General features: G+C 41.3%; 1 protein-coding gene across 1 annotated transcript; it reads left to right on the top strand.

The window, feature by feature from the left end:
* Positions 1 to 1,361: 1,361 nt before the first annotated feature.
* Positions 1,362 to 16,690, top strand: ETNPPL (ethanolamine-phosphate phospho-lyase). Its single transcript, XM_066186249.1, has 13 exons — positions 1,362 to 1,575; positions 3,402 to 3,520; positions 3,683 to 3,842; positions 4,722 to 4,796; positions 7,325 to 7,418; positions 8,485 to 8,601; positions 10,280 to 10,362; positions 10,862 to 11,087; positions 11,984 to 12,138; positions 12,878 to 12,967; positions 13,179 to 13,309; positions 14,200 to 14,267; positions 15,130 to 16,690. The coding sequence occupies exons 1-13, from the start codon at positions 1,520 to 1,522 to the stop codon at positions 15,259 to 15,261; spliced, it is 1,506 nt and encodes a 501-aa protein (XP_066042346.1). The 5' UTR covers positions 1,362 to 1,519; the 3' UTR covers positions 15,262 to 16,690.
* The last annotated feature ends 2,814 nt before the right edge of the window (positions 16,691 to 19,504 follow it).

Here is a 19,504-nt window from a genome sequence, read left to right on the forward strand (position 1 = left end):
GGAGTATAGAATGTCAAAGCTTCAAATTTAACCCTGAGGAGACTCAAGTAAATGACTGGATGGAGAGAAGTGCTGTCTAGAGAAGCAGAAAGGTGGTTTGCTGGCAAAGGTATTAAAAAAAAAATCAGGAAGTGTGTTTCTTCAATCTGCAGAATTTGGGATGACTTGCTGGATACTGATCAAGAAAAAGGAAGTATCATCAGCACAGGAAATTGTGTGGCTTTACATATGCTCTCTGAAAACTTTTCCAAACACAGTGCTGCAGGTGGCACAGACGAGCTACAGATGGGGTAGCAGGGCCGTGGGCGAGTGTTCCTGCTGTCTGCTCATGCAGCTCAAGGAGCAGCTTCCAGGGGAGACGGTGCTTGCTTGGCAGGGACGGTGCTTGCTTGGCAAGGTAAATCTGAGGTGCTCCACCAGCAGCTTCGCTGTTTTGAAATGTGATCCCTCTTGATGTGAGTTCTGTCCTTCTTCCCCGGTCTTATCCTCCCCTCTTTTTCTTATGGGCTTTGATGTCCAGAGAGATGGTTATCAACTGTAACTATGAAGAAATGCCACATTCGAGCAAGTCACTTCTGTATTGCTTCTGTGGTTACAAAGTGATCAAGGATTAGGGATTTATGTTTAGATGTTGCCCAGACCTAAGTGTGAACCAATGTATTTGAGCACCACGGCTCTTTTCTACATCCATGTACAAAACCTGGCAAACCGTAGATTTTACTAATGTGCCTCACTTTATAAGAAATGCGGAAATACTGATGTCGGCTTTGATGGACGTATACAAGTAATATCTCAGCCTAGTCTTACAAGCAGATTTTGGGACTTAAGAGGCAGAGAGGGACATTGAATTATGACCCTGATTTTGATTAAATAATCCGCTTTTTGTTCCTCCCCTCCCCCCCCCCCCCCCGAATGTTTGTGGCAGTGGCTCTGTGGCCACCAGGATGACCGACGACTGGCAGGAATGGCAGGATTGCGAGTGGGAGCGGAGCACCCGCCCGCACGCACCGAGTCGGTTTTTTTTTTTTTTTTGGTTTTTTTTTTTTTTTTTTTTTTTTGGTTTTTTTTTTTTTTTTTTTTTTTTTTTTGCGAGTTTGTGCTGGTCTGCACCCTTAGGAAAAAAGCCAACAAAATTCCAAGGCACAGGACTCACCCGCGGCTGGCTCGCCTCAGTTCAACAGGAAACACGAGTCCCCCGAAAGGAAAACCCAGGGGGATGGGGGAGCGGTCGGGACGGGACGTCCCGTCCTGTCCCGTCCCGTCGGGGATGGCGGGAGGGAGGGAGGCGGGGAGGAGGGGTTTGGCCGGGGCCGGCGCCGGCATAAGAGGCGGGGAACCCTTGGGCGGCTCGGGCGGACTGTGTTCTCCAGTACCGTGCCGTGCCGTGCCGTGCCGTGCCGTGCCGTGCCGTGCCGTGCCGTGCCGTGCCGTGCCGTGCCGTGCCGTGCCGTGCCGTGCCGTGCCGTGCCGTGCCGTGCCGTGCCGTGCCGTGCCGTGCCGTGCCGTGCCTGCCGGCGGAATGGAGGAGCTCTACAGCAAGGCGGAGACTCTCGCCCTTCGGAGGAAGCACATCGGGTAGGGGCGGCGGCGGGGCCGGCAGCGGGGCAGGGAGGAGGAGGAGGAGGAGGAAGGTCTGTGTCTGGTGACAGCGCCCGTCCGGACCCGCTCGGCGCTGCCCGGGGGCTGCCACGGCTGGGCACCCCCTCCGGCTCCGCGGCGGAACCCAGCGGGGAGGGGGACACGGCCACACCAGGACCTGTCATCCCTGTGGCTTGCCAGCTCTCGGGGCCACTCGGAATTCCCTAGGCGGGCGGGGGTGTACCGTCATTAATACACTGCACATCAAATGCATCATTCACTTTTCCAGCAGATCGAAGCAAGCAGCCAGAATGTGGTACCCAGGTGTATGTCTAAAATGAGGCTGCGAAGGGTTGGGGGTTTTTTGTGCATGCACCTGCAAAACAGCCGTGTCTGTTGAATGAACCTGTTGCTATCCCTTAAACTGAGTTTAACTGAGGGACATGCAGGAGGGCTGTCAGAGGTTGTGACCTGAGCAATAGTCCTGGCTGTGCACATATCTTTTCCCTCTGTATGGCACCGTTAGTTCTTACAGGATGTGCAGTTTTAATCATTTCTTCAGTAGAAGTTGCCAGGTGAAAAATAAGTCCAGGTTGTAACTGTTTTGCTGATCACGTCTTAAATGTGTAGCATATAGAGAAAGCTTACTAAACATTCTTAACTCACAAAAGATTCCCTAAAGTCACGGCCTCATAAAGAGAAATAATCAACTGCTTTTTAGGGGCCAGCTCAATATTAAGGAAGTCCTGCCTGTGCAAGGATTGTACGATTGAGTAGTGCTGGCTGGGTGAACAAAGGAAAACTTTCACAGAATGAACTGACAGGTTAGAGAAAAAAAACCTGTAGTCAAGAAATGGCCAATGGTGATGGACTCTGCTTTCAAAGTATAGCAGAGAAATAGCTGAAAATGATAGCAGAAAAGATCTATGCAACAGAGCTAGAAGTTTTGAGAGAGAAAACAAACTACTCCACTATCCAGGAGTCGACTTTACAAGTTCATATCCTCAGTATACCCAACAATAACTCTCAGACTTACCTGGAAACAACTGTGTTTATCCAAGGTCATATAAACACTGCTAAATGTTCAGAAGATTTTCCTTCTGCTTGGTAGTGTCATTCAACATAATTACATAGCCGGCACATTCTCCGGGGGGAGGGAAAAAGAATAAAGAGTGTTTAAAGATTACTTTGGTTAATTTTATAAGGAGCTTGAGTTTTGCTGGAAGTCAGTGTGATTTAGATGCTTAGAAAATGCTGCTTTTAAAGATTTTATCCAAAGCAGACAGGGTGAGAGTGTGAGGGTTTTAGGACCTGCTCAGCACCTCTGAAAATAAAGCCTTCAAGGCATTAGTGTTTTGTTCTTGACTGTGACCTCTATATGCTACAGTCATCTGTTGCGTAATGATTTTTTGGCTATAGTATAAAACAGTGCTTAGCAGCTTACTTTAGTCCCAGAGAGTTATTTGGCCATAGATGTCCATAAGGCATGTAAACAAGCAGAGCTACAGCCTAGGAACGTGGCAGGACATATAAGGACCTGGAACGATGTGCAGACACTCTTCTCCTGTGAAATCAATTACAGGCAAGCTTTGAAAACAGCCCTTATTAAAGACCAGTTTCTGCTCCCACTGTGCTGGGAGAAGTGCATGGGCTGTCACTGTGGGCAGGAGCCCCTGCTTGACCACGACCTGAATGACTCACAAGCTTTTTTTGCAGAAGGAGGCAATTGTCTCCAGACCTGCAAAAAAATCAACCCCCTCAACACTCAAAGGTGGGAGAAAAAACGAGAAAATTAAAATGGTGTTGTGTTTATTATGTTTTAGGCCTTCCTGCAAAGTTTTCTATGCCAAGGACCCTCTGAAGATAGTCCGTGCTCAGGGCCAATATATGTTTGATGAGAAAGGAGAGAAATACTTAGACTGCATCAACAATGTTGCCCATGGTAAGCAATTTGACTTGTGAGACTATTTCCATTCCTTAATTTCCAGTAGGGATCAGGACACATTTCTGCCAAGTGATGATGTTCACAGTGCTTCTTTGAATGTCCTTCTGTGGTTCAGTAATTGACTGCTTGCTAGTAATAACTAATTATTTTCTTCTTTAGTGGGCCACAGCCATCCATATGTGATAAAAGCTGCAACAAAACAGATGGAACTGCTCAATACAAACTCCCGCTTCCTGCATGACAACCTTGTTCAGTATGCACAGCGTCTCACAGCCACCCTGCCTGAGAAACTCTCTGTTTGCTATTTTGTTAACTCTGGGTATGTCTGAACTGTATTTTTTTTATATATGACTGTTTTTTATGACTGTTTTGCTTCTGTTTGAGACAGACGCTCAAGACCGCTTGGTCTAAATCTTACTAAGTAGGACTTTGTAACATACAACAAAAAATATATCCAGCACTGATTAAAACTTACTTCCTGTTTGCAGCCATCATATTTAGAGTGATGACTCAAATCAAGAGAGCCAAAACATGAAACTGGCCTGCTGAATGCTATGCAAAAAAAAAAGTAGGGGCAAAAAAGCAAGAAGAGGAAATTAATTCTGCAAATTGGTGAATGTTATGTACAGACTCATGAATGCCATCTGTAAATTGACATATAACCTTGGAAACAAGTTAGTCTTCCTTAGGCAGTTTGGTAGCCCATGATCACTTACATGTCCAAAACAGACAACATGCAGGGGGACCTGTGAGCAGAGGGGCTATGACAGATCAGGCTGGAAGCTTGAGTCTTTTTCCAGAGTGCAGATTTGTGATGGTGCAGGCACTGTGGAGAACAGAGTTGTGGAGTGTGGAAGATGGGGCATTGCTTTTTGAGGGTTAGTGGCTGCATTGTGTTCTCAGCTGCAAATTGGCCTCCTTTGTACCAAGGAGAGGTAAATATCTACAGGCAGACTGGGGGAGGAAAATAAAGCATCTCTTTGTTTGCTGTTTATACAAAGGGCTGTTTTATCTTTGCCCCCTTACATGGCACTTATAGTCTCAACCTTAGCATTGTAATCTGTAGAGTAACAGAGTCTGCTGTATTGATTTATTATGTCCATGAGTCCCATGCCTTGTCTTCTTGTCTTCTGTTGGAATACTCTTCTAATTGGAAGGTCTCCTTCACTGCTTTGCTGCTGTATCTGTTATTATGCAGGTCTGAAGCCAATGATCTTGCTTTACGACTGGCTCGGCAGTACCGTGGGCACCAAGATGTGATCACCCTGGAAAAGTAAGTACACAGAGTAGCTTATGTGAATGCAGCCAGCAACTCCTGCCATTACTTCAGAAGCAGCTTTGCAGCAATCCCCTGCTGTTTGTACTCCACTGCCTGCTGAAAGAAAAGCTTTGTTTCTTTTGTATTAGAACAGATCAGGAAATCCTTTTTCACATTTGGATAAAGACAAGTTTTGAAGATCTCTGAAAAATAAGCTTGTTGGTCACCCCAGAAGGTCAGTCACCTGTTAGAGGGCATTTCCCACAGATACCCAAAGCAATTCAGGTCAGAAAATTAAATGTTGGTTTCAAAATCAGTGAGTGGTCTGGATACTGCTCTGCCCTAGAAAAGGACTTTCTGTTCATCACCCATTGCTGGACATGTTTCATTTTGCACAAATAAATATTCAGTGGTTAAGAAGAAAGATTCTGTACTTCTGCAGCACCATTGCAATGATGCTCAGGTCTCCTTTAGTGAACACAAGAATGTACACAAAACCAAGTGGCTCCAAAATCAGGAGGTGTTGAGAGGGCTGCCAACCACAGGTGGTGTGGTTTTGGTTCGCTTATTCCAGGTTTTGGCACCATTTAAGTGGTGGTTTCACATTTGCCGAATTTCATTTGCTAACCGGGAGATAGAATTTTGAGAGAAAAAGGCAAAACCAGGCTCAACTTAAAAGTAAACCAGATAGATTTTATTAGCATACACTAAGAGAAGAAAATAAGAGAAGAAAAAAACCACAAATGATTTTTTAAACTAACGCTTTTTCTCACCCCTAACTGTTCATTTTTTACAAACAATGTAAAGAGGCGAAACTCAGAACTCCAGGTCAGTACTGCTTATAAAATAGTCATTTATTCAGTCTTTGAGAGAGAGAAGTCTCTCCTGTTGTTTGGTAACTTTCCACAAGAGAAACAGTCTGCTTGTGGCTTCTAACTCTCACAAAAGCAGCCCGCCCAGGAAACTTCTGCAGTTGTGGAACCTCCCATATCATGTAGCTTTTTCTGCGACCACACATATGGGTTGTAGGTTGACAGATTTGGGGTGGCACCTTTTAAAAATTAGCAGTTTCAAAGACAAAAGGATTTTTCAACTCAGGGGGCAGAGATGTCTTCCTACTTCTTCACTGCAGAGGGTTTCTTCTCAGCTTTTTCTGTTCAACCTCTCATGAGATCACAAGGTCACAGCTACTGATTCAATATTCACTCAGTCCATCACAGATACTTTTGCTCAAATCTACAAATCATTTCCCCAATTCATATTGTCCATGACTTAAAGGATTATTCTAGTATATTACAGTTTGTTGCCATAACTGATAGGAGATTTTTAGCATAGAACTAAGGCAACTTGTCATCTCTTCTACCAAAAAGTCACTCTTCCTTTACTGACTTTGAGATCTTTATATTGTCTTTTTACATGTCAGATTCCGTTTTTCTGAGTGGTCAGAACTACATGTCAATTCAAAACTTGACCCCTGATAGGTCCTTGTCGTTTCCAAAGAATTCTAAGGTCCTAGCAGAGTGATATTCTATTAGCCAAAAAACAAAACCCCGAAGTGTATTAACCTATGACAACAGGGTAGGTGGCCAACCACATTTCAGGGTTTTCCTAACCTAGATGCAGCTGTAGGTTTGGTGACGTTGCTATAGTGCTGGATTTTCTTCTCAGGTTGTGATTAGAAAGTCCAGTGAGAACAAATGCAAGGACACATGTCTCTATCTGAGCAGCACAAGACTTGTTTGACTCAGGTATATTCAGATCCCTGTTAGCAACACACTAACCTATGTGTGTTCTGCTAAGAACTCATGACACATCTTTGGTTTGGTTTGAGGTTTGCTTCTCTTCAAGTTTATGGCTGAAAAAAATGTTTATTATTCCCTGAATAAAGATGCCACATGCTGTAGGCTTAAAAGGCTCTGGTTCCTCATTTCTAAATCAGTTGGCCTCAATAGTAACCAGCTTTAGCATACTCTGCAGTATAAAACATTTGTGTTCAAGCATATCCTTTTCCTGACAGTGGCTTCTGTCAAACTCTCTCACCTGCAGAGACTTCAGGGCAGATAGTGGTGGGCTGCTGCTGCATAAGGTCCCCTCTTCTCAATGCAATGCACACTCCTGAAAGTTTTCACAGTGATGTTGGGGTCAATCTTGAAAAACTTGGCCTGGCCAGGGGGGGGCCCATAATGGGGAAATGAAGGAGCTGGACTCACCCTTCAGCTCTAGGTAACGCTGCTAGGCCAGCCACCTTGAAGTCAGTGCAGTCCAGGCATCATCTTGGTCTGTCCCCATGTCAGCACTTGATTTTATCCTGTTTCTAGTCTTGCTAGTGAATTACAGTCAACAACAATTTCATATTGTTTTTGAGAGAAAGACTGAATAAATCAGATCAAGGTCCTTTCACAAACAATGCTACCGTGTTGCAGATACAGTTGCTAGTCTCGATTATTAGTATACTAACCCTGGATTATATATAGGCACAGTTGTAAATTTGGCTCTTCTAGACATTTGGTGAAAAGTGACTTGGATATTTAACACTCACACAGTGCTTACCATGGCCATGTTACATCTCTGATTGACATCAGTCCCTATAAATTTAATCAGTTGGGAAAGGACAGCAAGAAGGAGTATGTGCATGTGGTGAGTATGGTTTTTGATTTGTGTTATTTTTGGTTTGTTTTGGGTTGGGCTTTTTGTTTGTTTGTGGGGTTTTTTTTGTTTGATTGGGGGGGGAGGGTTTGTCATTTTTATACCTGTTATACAACATATTGAATTATCCTCTTCAGGTGTAAATACACTTTAGTTCTGTTTTGCTGATACTAGTGTACATATGTTTGGCTGATTTCAGTGGAATAAATACAGCAAAATTGTTTGCTTTTGGATTTCTAAGATGTTCAGCTGTGGGGCTTATTTCCTTCATTTTGCTACAGGTTTTCTTAGTCTCTGCATTGTATAGTTACACAGTTTTATGAAATCAGCCAATATCCATTGCCTTGGTTTGGTTAAAGATATGCAGGACTTTGAGTCTAGTTCCAAAAACTGGAAAGACAGATTGCATAAGTTTACACAGATTTGGACATAGGACTATAGTGTCTAAGGGAGTGTGATTTTTCACATGAAGGTGTGTATCTTAAAAAGACAAAATTTTTTCTCAGTCCAGAAATGTACACCAAGCAGGCCTTTTCTGTCTAAACCTCCTTGTGTTAACTGCACTGCCAAAGTAGTATCCATCTTTTTATACCACTTCCTTTCTCTTAGTTACCAAACCTTTCCTAACACCATTTGTAAAAGCTTGAATGTCACACAGATTTGTACCATGACTAAAATGCTGGAGGGGAAGTGACGGACTGAAAAACCCTATTCTCCAATTGCAGAAAAGGATCTTCTGTGAGAATCTGAAATGAGGTGGTGGATGGGTACTCATTATTGTGTCTTGAGGGAGAGGAAGGACAGTCTCGAAAGGTGGATGAAGTAGATGATGATTATTGCAACAGCTGCGTTCAGTAATACTGAATGCATGACAGGCCCAGATTGAGTTTAAGCTCCAGTAAGCATTTATGCAATTCAAAGCAAACATTCAGGCCATAATAACTCTTATTACCTATTTGTGTGGAAAGCCAATGAAGTGGAGCAATAGAAAAGAAAAATAAATGTTTCATAGAAGGATTGCCATCATAAATACAAATAAATAAATTGGTCTTTTCAGGCTCCTTCTCCAGATATCTACAGAGGGAAGTACAGGGAAGACCACCCAGATCCAGCAAGTGCTTATGCGGAAGAGGTGAAAAAGATTATTGAAGAAACACAGAAGAATGGACGCAAGGTGTGTGTTTTGTGCTCTAGAAATGCTGAAGCTTCATCTATTACGGCATGGGGGCACATAACAGGCAACTAAGGACTTTGACTTTCTTTCCCAATTTCATGTGCTTCCCTCCCCCTTCATTTTTTTATGATGGGTTCTGTTCAAAATGGACCATTTTTCTATCTGATACTCCTATGATAATTTTTCTAGGCATCAATGAAAGGATCAATATATAAGTTGTATAAAAGCAGATGCAATCAAAGCTGTTAAATTTCCTGTTTTATGCATTGAATTGGGTGGGTTTTAATATCGTAGGGAAAGGTTTGAGGTCATCTGAGAAACTACATCACAGATTCTAGCAGGGATATATAAAAAAATCCAGAACATGGAGAAAATCTATTGGATAAAATCTTGATACTACATTTCTGAACCTGTTTGGTTAAGGTAACTTTAAAGTCATATAAAAAGGTGAAACTTTCACTCATACACAGTATGACCTTGATAAACAGACAATTTCTGAACAGGTGTACCTAAAATATGTTAATCTTTTATATGATGGCATCAGTGTGTTGGGACTTGTAGGGCTTGATCCAAAACCCACTGAAGTCCCCAAAGACATTAGCGGAGACTGGAGCATGTTCGCTTCTAGTCCAATGGACTTACATCACCTCTTAGTTTCTTCATCAACTTTTTTTTTATTCTCTACTAACGGATAGTTTTGTTTTTTCTTCCCTTGTTTCCTTTCTTTTGCGCATTTCTTAGGTTTTGGTGACATAGACCTGTGGCAGGACAAGTTGTGCTAAAGGCTAAGCCTCACATGCTATGGGAAGCTTCGTACTCTTTGGCCGTATACTCAAATTAGTGTACGGTTCTTTACACGTTACTGCTCGGCCTTGTTTCCAGGAAGACTGCACCAGCACAGAGACCTCTTGATGCTCAGGGAGGGGTTGACAAGTGGTGTGGGGATGCAATCCCTTAAATAGCAGACTTATGCTGAGACCTTGGGGTAATATTGTATCTCTGCTGCATAGACCTCTGCTGTTGACAAGAAACGAATTTTGATGTTCCAGTGTGTCTGATCTGCTGTCCTTACCCTTCCTGACTTGAAATAACTTTCTTTTTCATTCCTAGCAACTGGAATTATTTCATCTGTAGAATTTTTCTCTTCTTTTGTCAAGTGCCTCGTGCTGGCATGTTATTTGTGTAGTTATTTGCATTAGGCAGGGGTGCCCAAAAGCTAGCCACGGGTCATCTTACAGGTCAGCTTCCACCCAATTCTACCTGGTGTTCAGGATTAAACAAAAACCCACACATACCTGCAAGCTTTATTAACTTCTTTGGGAAGACGGTAGACACTGCTGTGTGTCTCCTGTAAACTGGTTGTAAATAAATTTATGTAGCTCCCAGGAGCCCAATCCAACATCCACTGACACCAGGAAGTGTCATCCAGTTCAACACAAGGACTTAATGGAGATCCTTGCATTCCCATCAGGCTGCAAAGGTGGCCCTGGCTACTGCAGATTTGGGCACTCTGATTACAAAATCAATAGCCATAGCTGTTTTCAAGAGCTCTTAGCTGACTAGCCCATTGTGAGATTAAATTAAGGCCCACATTTAAACATTTATTTCTAGACTGTTAAATGTCTCTGCCAAGGCCAAGTAGATGAACACAGCTCTCACATGAGTTTGTCTCTTGTAGATTGCTGCCTTCATAGCTGAATCCATGCAGAGCTGTGGAGGCCAAGTAATTCCACCTGTGGGCTATTTCCAGAAAGTAGCAGAGTACGTACAGCACTTCACAAGGGTGTAATGGGGAAATTAAACTAAGAAATAACTTTTTTCACTATAGACTTATCTAATCAATTCAGCTATTTACCTAAGCTATTCATATTCTTGGCTATCTGTGGTTCGTTTCTACTTATTGAAGAGTATGATTTCAGTTCCATTATTTCTATGGAATATCAGCTAATTTTTTAGCTAGATAATTGCCATTCTTTTCTTATCTTTAATCCTCAGTCGTAAGTTTGATGGAAGATGAAGTTAAACCAGTTATAATCTACAGTACCATTACAGTATTCCTGACATTAAAATGTCAAATTTTCTTTGTAACATGTAGCATACTAAAAATTTCATACCTATAAAATAGCTATAACTGTATTCTTTTTTTTACTCCTAACTTGGTCTCACACTGCAGAATTTCTGTGATGCAGACTGCCTTGTCCTTGATTGCCTACCTGTTTTCTGCAGCACTAGACTTTCAAGATATTATGTTTGTTTTCAGGTATGTGCGTGCAGCAGGTGGAATGTTCATAGCTGATGAGGTCCAGGTAGGCTTTGGAAGAGTTGGGAAGCATTTTTGGGCATTCCAGCTGCAAGGTGAAGACTTTGTGCCTGACATTGTCACCATGGGAAAACCCATTGGCAATGGACACCCTATGTCTTGTGTGGTCACAACAAGGGAAATTGCTGAAGGTTTTGGTGCTTCTGGACTGGAGTATTTCAATACAGTAAGTTCATAGGTGAAGCTTTGCCCTTTTTCTTTTTTTCTTTCTTTTTTTCTTTTTTTTTTTTTTTCTTTTGGTCTGCATTTGGCAGTTAGAATTTCTCCAGGTGATCCATAACACCTGCAGCCATCACTGCATCACATTACTAAGAGCTTGATTCAACCACATCCTAGTATCTAAAAGCAAGTGGAGAGGCTTTGAAATATGCTCTGTATCAAGAGTTAAATCATCAAATGGACCAGCACAAGCTCTCTGGCAGGTCATGCATCTCAGTTCACATCCATACAGATAAATTCTTCCTTATGTCACTTTCCCTCTCCCCACTCTGAAATGTTGATCGTGTAAAATTCCATTTTCTAGGATGGGCTCTGTGGTGGTGGAGCTCATGACCTGGCACACCTTGCTCTGCAACTGACACCTAACAAAACAGTGACCCTTTACCAGGAAACATTTCATCTCTGTGCATGCCACAGACATTCAGTCTTCTCATTTACTGACCCCGCTTTCTGCTCCTGTGACTCAGCCTTCTTCCCAGCTACCATGAATTCCCCTATTTAAATGGAGTTTATACACTATGGATCAAAATATATCAACCCTATCACCCACTGCTCTTCCCAGGAGCATTCTGCCTGCACGTGCAATCAGCTGAATTTTTCAGTCCTGAAATCTTCAAATTACTGCAACCTGAAGCAGAGGAAGAGGGAGCCTTTCCCTTTCCCAAATGCAGGGGACAGTGTTCCACAGCCTGAATGGCACAAAATCCCCACCTTTTCAAGCTTTCCTCATGACAGGCCAAGTAGGAGAGGGCTAGTAAAAACATCATGGATAGCCACAGATGAATGATTTCTTTTGATAGGTTTTGATTTTGATGACATGTTTTGTTTTGTCTTTGCTGTCAGTTTGGAGGCAATCCAGTGTCTTGTGCCATTGGCTTGGCTGTGCTGGATGTAATAGAGAAAGAAGATCTCCAAGGGAATGCCACACGTGTAGGAAATTATCTCCTGGAGTTGCTGGCAGAGCAAAAGGAGAAACATCCCTTAGTGGGAGATATCAGGTGGGTGGGTAGGTGCATTACATCAATGTCAGGGAAGAAAATAACTACTAGAAAAAGCAACAAACTTGGTGTGAGTGGAACACAGAAATGCCATTATTTTGCTACAACTCTCTTTTAAAATGGACTGCTCAAAACTGGTATTGTAAGGCAATTAAAAAAAAAAAAAAGCTGTCCATCCATCTACTTAATTACTTACAAGCATAGCCACTAAAAAAGTTCTGGGAGAGTAGGAGAAAGAGCCATACACATGCAATAACCAAGATGTCAGCACACTATTGTAATCATGCAGAACTTGTTAAAATCTCTGATGCATTTCTTTGATTTGGATTTTCCTCATCCCATGATGAGATTACTACCATTGATAATTGCCTTCGGGTTTTTTGGGGGGAAGGGTTGTGTTGCAGGGTTTTTGTACTCCTTTTTTTTTCATTATTTGTCTCTCTGTCTTGTGATTTTCAGGATAAGCATGAAAGAAAATTATTCTGTTATTCTTATCTAGCCATGTATTTTTAATAAGCCAGGTAAATTAATTTATCCAGAAATATCTGTCATCCCATTTGATTGTGTGAAGTTGCCAAAAGGTGACCAAAGACAAAGTCTCCTCTCTCGTGCTTCTTGCCCCATTTGTGCTCCAGGGGAGGGAATTACAGTTGTTAGAAACAGGCATTACATGTACAGCAGAAGGTTTGGGTTACTGACACTGGATTTCACTTGTCTGTATTTTTCCTTTCTACTCCAGGGGTGTTGGATTGTTTGTTGGAGTGGATCTGGTGAAAGATAAGCAAAAGCGAACACCAGCCACGGCTGAAGCCCTTCATCTTATTTACAAGTAAGCAGTTCTTAAAGACTGTGTGCAGTGATCAAACCCTCCTAACATTTTCCAGCAGTTAGCCATTAATTTCATTTTCAATTTGTGTAGTTTTTGGTGACATAGTACTAAAAAAAGAAAACTTTCCAAATCTGTCTCAGCTTGAAGGAAGTGACAGGATACAACATAGTTTTATACCTGTGTCTAACACAAGTGTTTCCTCTTTCCACAGACTCAAGGAGCGTCAAATCCTTCTTAGTGCAGATGGACCCTACAGAAATATTTTAAAATTTAAACCACCAATGTGTTTCACAATGGAAGATGCAAAACACGCAGTGGAGACACTTGATGCTCTTCTTACAGGTATGTGTGCTTTGGGGCTCAAAGGAATACTCTTCTTTGTTCTTCTTTGTGTCTCTGAAACACTATCATAGCCTAGGCCATTACATGCAAGGGAAAGTAATCAACTGTATTTCTTACCATTCATCAAACTGCTGTTCTTAATGCCAATTATTATAAATAAATACGAAGCCCCATATGTGCTTGATCCAAACTTTTAGGCCAGATCCTGTTCATGAGCCTTTCTCTTACAGACTCAATATTATTACTCATTTCTTGTCACATATGCTGTTTGTTAAGGAGTGAATATATTAATTCAGCACAGGCCTGAAAGACACTGCAGGCACACTGGTGTAACTTTCCATAATGTGCTCTAACTTTTCTTTTTTTCTTTTTGTTTGTTGTGTTTTTTTTTTTTTATCTAGCATACTGGAACGTGTTTGTCTCACTCAAATTTAGCCTGAAGCTTTTCAGGCTCTATTTTTTTTACCTGAAGACCAACCCAGGGGAAAATAACATCAGTTATACTGCTAGCCTGAGGGCTCTTGGAGCCTGTTACATATTAAATGCGCCCATCTTCTGAGAATATAGCAACTAGAGTTAGACTTCTGCGAACCTGCTGAACAAAGGCAGAATTCCACTCTCAAAGGTCTCCCTGATACCCTGTACTACAGTCAAGTTGCTAATTTTATAATTTTTTCTAAATACCCACAAGCTAGACAGTCCTGATAGATTAATCACATTGCCTCAAAAAATGTTTTAGGAAGTATTCGTCACTCTTTGGTTATTCTTCTGTGTGATAAATGCCCAGAGGAAAAGCTGAATTTTTATTTCATCCAGCTACTAAATTGACAGTATGCTTACTTACCCTCCCTTCTTTTTAATTTAATTATTTCATTACTATTTTTTTTCAGAACTGGAACAGGCCACTGGAATGAAGACAGAAAATAATGCATCCACAAATGTACAGTGCAAAAGAAAAGTATGTTTTAAATTTTTTTAACTCTTTTTCAGATAGGTGTTTGGCAAAGCAAGTATAAATTAGTTTGGTAGAGCATGCCTTCATTTTTGGTAGCGTGAGTGGCTCTGTGCCTTGAAACTGAGCTCAGAGTAACTCGCTACTAGAAGACTGAGAGGATTTACCCTGTCTGCTGGGGTAAATCTAAAAAGAGCTGAGTAATCCAGACCAACAACATGCTATAGACAAACCCCTCAGCTTATCTGCTTGTGTGCAAACAAGACCAACCAGACTTTGTGCTGCGCAAAGTCATGAGCACAGCAGTCAGCAACTATTGGTTCTTGGTATTACATGCTACTGAAAGATATTTGGCTTTCTAAGCAAGCCTGCAGCCTGGAAGGTGTCCAGGTTTTCAGAGACTTCCAAGGATTTTTTTCCACCATAGCTCTTTGAGTATGAATGGCTGACACACATCCAAATTAGGACTTCTTAGGTTGCAGCCCCAGCTTTGGATAAGTCACTTATGATTTCTCACACCCTTAAAAACATGTCACCCTCTCTACAGGAAAACTTGCTGAACTGAACAGTCCCTTGGTAGGTTTTCCACTGGTGCTGTGGGGGTGGGAATACGATAGTTTAGCTGCTTAGGGGTGTAAAAGTTAAGCAGAGACCTGATTTATTGTCTATATATCTAGATTTTACTAGGTTTGGAGTGCAAGCCTACTCTTACAGACATTTTTACACAATCAGTTCAATTTCTTTCAGAGCTAAGGAGTTGTGGCAATTAATAGAGAGTCAGGCAGGGCTACCTAATGGGAACCAGGTCCAGTGGCTGCCTGGTGGAAGACACACACATGCCTCCACTGACATCTCCTTTCTGTTTCAGACAACTGAAGAGAGTTCTCAGCCAGAAGGTGCAAGTGAAGGCATCGGCCACATGAATGGAGCTGCCTGCCGACAAGAAAATGGGATTTATTCAAAAAAACGCGCAGTGCCAAGTAAAAGAATAAGAACATGAAGAGGAACAGTTGCTTCATTTAGTTTGAATTTGTGTCCGTCTTGCTTTTGAGATGAAGAGTGCAATAGTCTGAGTCCTAGGATCTGTTTGAAGCCTAATCATGCCTTTCATAAACTGGCTGAATTCCTATTAGCTTCAGTAGGTTTAAAATACCTTTTCAGATACATGAGAACTGTGCCATGTGGCTTGAAATCTAGAATGGACAAATGATACAAAAATACCTTGGTGCTGATGGCAGGCATGACATAGGGACACAAACTTGGTGAAAACTGCAGATTTATCCATATTATGCAGAATCTGATTTGCTTAACTGCCATAAAGCAAATGCCAATCCTATTAAGTTTAAAAATATATGCTTAACATACTATTTTTACAATATTTTAAATTTCAATATGTAATATTGAGATGTTAATTACTTCCCATGTTTTAATGGCTGAATTCACTAAAAAATGCTTGAGGAAGAAATCATTATTATCATCTCGTGTAACTTAGGTCCTATGGACCATATTCCCAGCTGATATAAATTAGAGTAGCTTTGCTAATGTCAGCAATGCTCCACTAAGAGTCTACAACTCTATGTGTAGAGACATGATGTCTATGCAGGGCACTCTCACTAGAAATTCAAGGAAAATATAGAATCTAATTTTCTATGAATAAAGAAACTTTTATAAATATTTATATAAAGTAAGATTTTAATTTTTTTTCCCTAAAGTTTATAAATTCAGTCCTATCAGTGTATAAAATATGCAAATAAAGTATGTATTATTTCAGTCACACTGATTGATTGAATTTAACCTGAAGATGTCTCAAAATGAGGTTCCCAGGGACAGCCTATCTTGCGTTCCCATGGATTCGAGTTGTTTTGTGAGTCATGGGAATTACTGCCTGATCCTGTCAATGCTGTGCTGGTTCTTTTTGTCAGTAGTGATGAAGAGTTGCACACCAGTTCCATGGGATCCTGACACATAAACTAACACTGGATAGGTTAAAAAAAGGAAGGACCACTGCCTGCAACCAGTGCCTATCTGTGCTGCAGATACTTGGACTGACTTTCCTCATTTGTCAGTGTTAAATTTCAATGGCAGCATACAAGTCCTGCTGCTCTTTCTTAATACATGCACAACTCCATGCTGTGGAGGACACTGATAGCTTTCCAAATAGTTTGCATTTCAGAAAAAAACCACAAAATGTATTTATTTCCTCTTCAATTTTAATACCCTAAGTTCTGCTCTTTCCTAATTGCTGCTAATGATCCTACTGATATGATTGAATATTGAGCACTTTATCTAATTCCATGTTTTCCTCAATTTGCTACATTTATATTGATGTTTCTGGTGTAACACTTTCCAACATTCTCAAGCTGGCTTATCTTCTGTTTCATGATCCTTGAATAATTCTTCCATTAAAATAAATCTCTTGTTTGTAATTATGATGTCCTAAACAAAAAGGGGTTTTTTGTTTGTTTGTTTTATTCTTCAGTAACACCTATTTGCTGAGGGAAGTAACTTCAGTTTTAGCTGGATGTTGTCCCCCCGTCAAGGCAGAACTGATTAGGCTGTGTTTCCCCGAGGCACTCAGCTGTTACCCTTCAAGCCAAATGTTGTCTCAGGTGCCACAGTTCATTCCCTGCTAACTCTCCATCAGGAAGGACACCACAGGTCTTTTCCAAAATGAAACTACACAAAAAACTAAGTGAACTTAATTTGGTGTGTCTAAAGGCAGGGTTTAAGTCACTCCCTGTATGCAGTGCCGCTACTTGCATTTCACCTCATCCACTGTGTGCAGCAGCAAGCAAGAAAATACTTGTGTGATTTATTAGAAGGCTTAAGCCCAAAGGCACAAGCCCTGTACCAGTCTGTACTATGACACCAGCTGTTGTAGCATGTCATTAATATTTAATTTTCAAAGGTATGTCAAAGAACTAGACTTAAAAATTCTGATAAGCCTAAATCTAAGGTGGGGTGGTTTGAAGATTGCAACTTCATAAACACAAGAGGCTTGTGCCTCTCTGCTTCTTCCTGTACCTGTTCTGCACATGCTCAAAATACTTGGAACAATCATAGCTCCAATTCACTTGTGTTTTTCACCCAGCTTCTGCTTCACAAGTCAGGAAGCTCTCTACCTGTTGGTTCTGCTCATTTTGCAAAGTGCAGGTTACCTAGAAAAACTAATGGTTCTATTTTCTTAAAACATGAGAGGATATCACTTCTATGATGCACACTAAAAAGAACACAATCATTTAAATGGAGGAAACAATCCAAGAGTTACCAAGATTTGACCTACTAGACTTACTGCATCAGTGTTCCCACAGTATCTCAGAGCCCGCCTGCACAATTATGCAGGCCTCACTAATTAGAAGAACCTGACTAAAAGATGAGTGAGTGGAAGCAGAAATAATTAAGGTTAAACACAGTGACCAAAGTTCCAGTCAGCTGAACTGATCAAATATATACCCACCACTAAACAGGCAAGGGGTTTTTTTCCCTTTCCAACTCCATTTCCCTTTTTCTTCTTTCTACCTCTTGTCCTGGCTGTGCAAGTCCTGGTTTAAGCCATGTATTTCAACCTCCACCCTAGCCCTTCCAACCATCCGACACCTGCATGAGCCAGTTCCACTCACTAACCTTGCAGAATAAATATAAACCCACACCTTTTCGCCCCAGGTTTTCTGGAAGGCTAAGGAAGAGGCTTGTGCAGGAGTAAGAGCCAGTGGAGTGAGGGAAAGGCAGTAAACCATCCCAAATGGGCATCATTCTGGAGTTAGTTACTTGTATCTTCACTCTAGCTTATCATCCTACTGGAATCTCAATCAAGATAATTTTATTGAATTCTCATAGTTTGCCACTGTTTTCATCACTTTCACATTGCACATTCATACTTTTAAACAAACAGGCCAGTTAGAGCAAGGGGGCAAGAAAGGACAGTGCTTGCTGCGAATACCAATGAAATTGAATCACTGAGAGTCTGCATCCACTGCCAGTTAATTCTGCTGCATAAAAGAAAGCAGGACAGAGACTCTGTGGAGTCAGGAAGCTGTGCCTTAGACAGCACTGCTCTGGAGAGAAGAATCAGCCTCCAAAGTTGCCATGTCAGCACAACACTGCAGAACTGCCAGGGAACAGGGTATGCCACATGTCCTCACTGGGGGAGAAAAGCCTCTGTCTTACCTCAATAAATATCGTAATGGGACTATGATGAACAGCAGAACTATGAAAAATTATGTATTTTGTATTTAATCATGCAACATTATGTGTATAAAAATGATATATTCAACTTTTTAGATGAATGGTTTCTTAGACATACAACAGCCTCGTCTCGAATAATACGTTTATAATTTTCACAACTGTTAAGCTTGGTGGCTGTGAAATCACAGCCCCAACACACCAAAGTCCAGAAAAGTACACACACACACATCCAGAAGCAGCAAGCTCTGATTATATCTCATAAAATAAGGGAAGTAAATGAAGGGGACTGAGGGACAAGCCTGAAAAACTTATTTTACGTGTGTCATTGCAATGCACAAGGAATTTTGGTTAAAAAAAGAAAAAAGTAAAACAGAGACAAAAATTCATGTTTAATATGCTAAAAATTTGAGTTAAATGTCTGACTGGGGCAATAGTTTCAGAACCAGCATGGAAAAAATCACATCTAAGAAAACTCAAAACCACCCATCATAAAAATATAACTAAGTAGATGCCTCTTGCAAAATTAATTTGTACAGGTATTTCTTGGAGACTAAGCTCCAACGCTGCAGCTACTCTAAGCTAAGAGCTGAAAAAACCAGAATGTGTTAAAGAAGAGGCAATTGGTAATATATTAGAGAAAACCAAGTAAGGTACTGGATGTACATTTATGTACTGGATGTACACCTTGAAGCCTATTGTAGCTGCATCTTTGACCTGCCTCCATGGGCTTTGTCTCCATTTAATAAAATAAACTCAAAAAAATAGAAGTGACTTATACTTGCAAGCAGGGCAAATTGGCTCATAGCAGCAGAAAGGTTGTTTTAATTTTCTGGGTTTCTTAGTGATGACTTGAGCAGGTGTTCTAGTAGTGTCTCTTTTCAGCCTGGACCTGGCCTGTGCTGCTGCCAGCCAAGCTCTGCCAGAATGATTATGCAAGGGAACTCAAGGCCAAATGACTGCAACGGGATTTCCCTATCTCTGCTATCCACACACATTTGTATTTTCCTACCTGGAACACTTGATTTTGTTCGTGCCTGTGGTTCAGCAGAAAAGCTGAA

Source organism: Chamaea fasciata, unplaced genomic scaffold (genome assembly GCF_029207755.1).
Source record: "Chamaea fasciata isolate MVZ Bird 193981 ecotype frontalis unplaced genomic scaffold, bChaFas1.0.hap1 SCAF_6, whole genome shotgun sequence".
Taxonomy (NCBI): domain Eukaryota; kingdom Metazoa; phylum Chordata; class Aves; order Passeriformes; family Sylviidae; genus Chamaea; species Chamaea fasciata.

What these genes read in the sequence shown, in the direction of transcription:
- ETNPPL (XM_066186249.1), top strand. Translation starts at nt 1,520, where the DNA reads ATGGAGGAGCTCTACAGCAAGGCGGAGACTCTCGCCCTTCGGAGGAAG. An exon ending in TGCTATTTTGTTAACTCTGG is followed by an intron (nt 3,843 to 4,721) that starts GTATGTCTGAAC and finishes GTTATTATGCAG; the next exon opens with GTCTGAAGCCAATGATCTTG. An exon ending in GCCCTTCATCTTATTTACAA is followed by an intron (nt 12,968 to 13,178) that starts GTAAGCAGTTCT and finishes CTCTTTCCACAG; the next exon opens with ACTCAAGGAGCGTCAAATCC.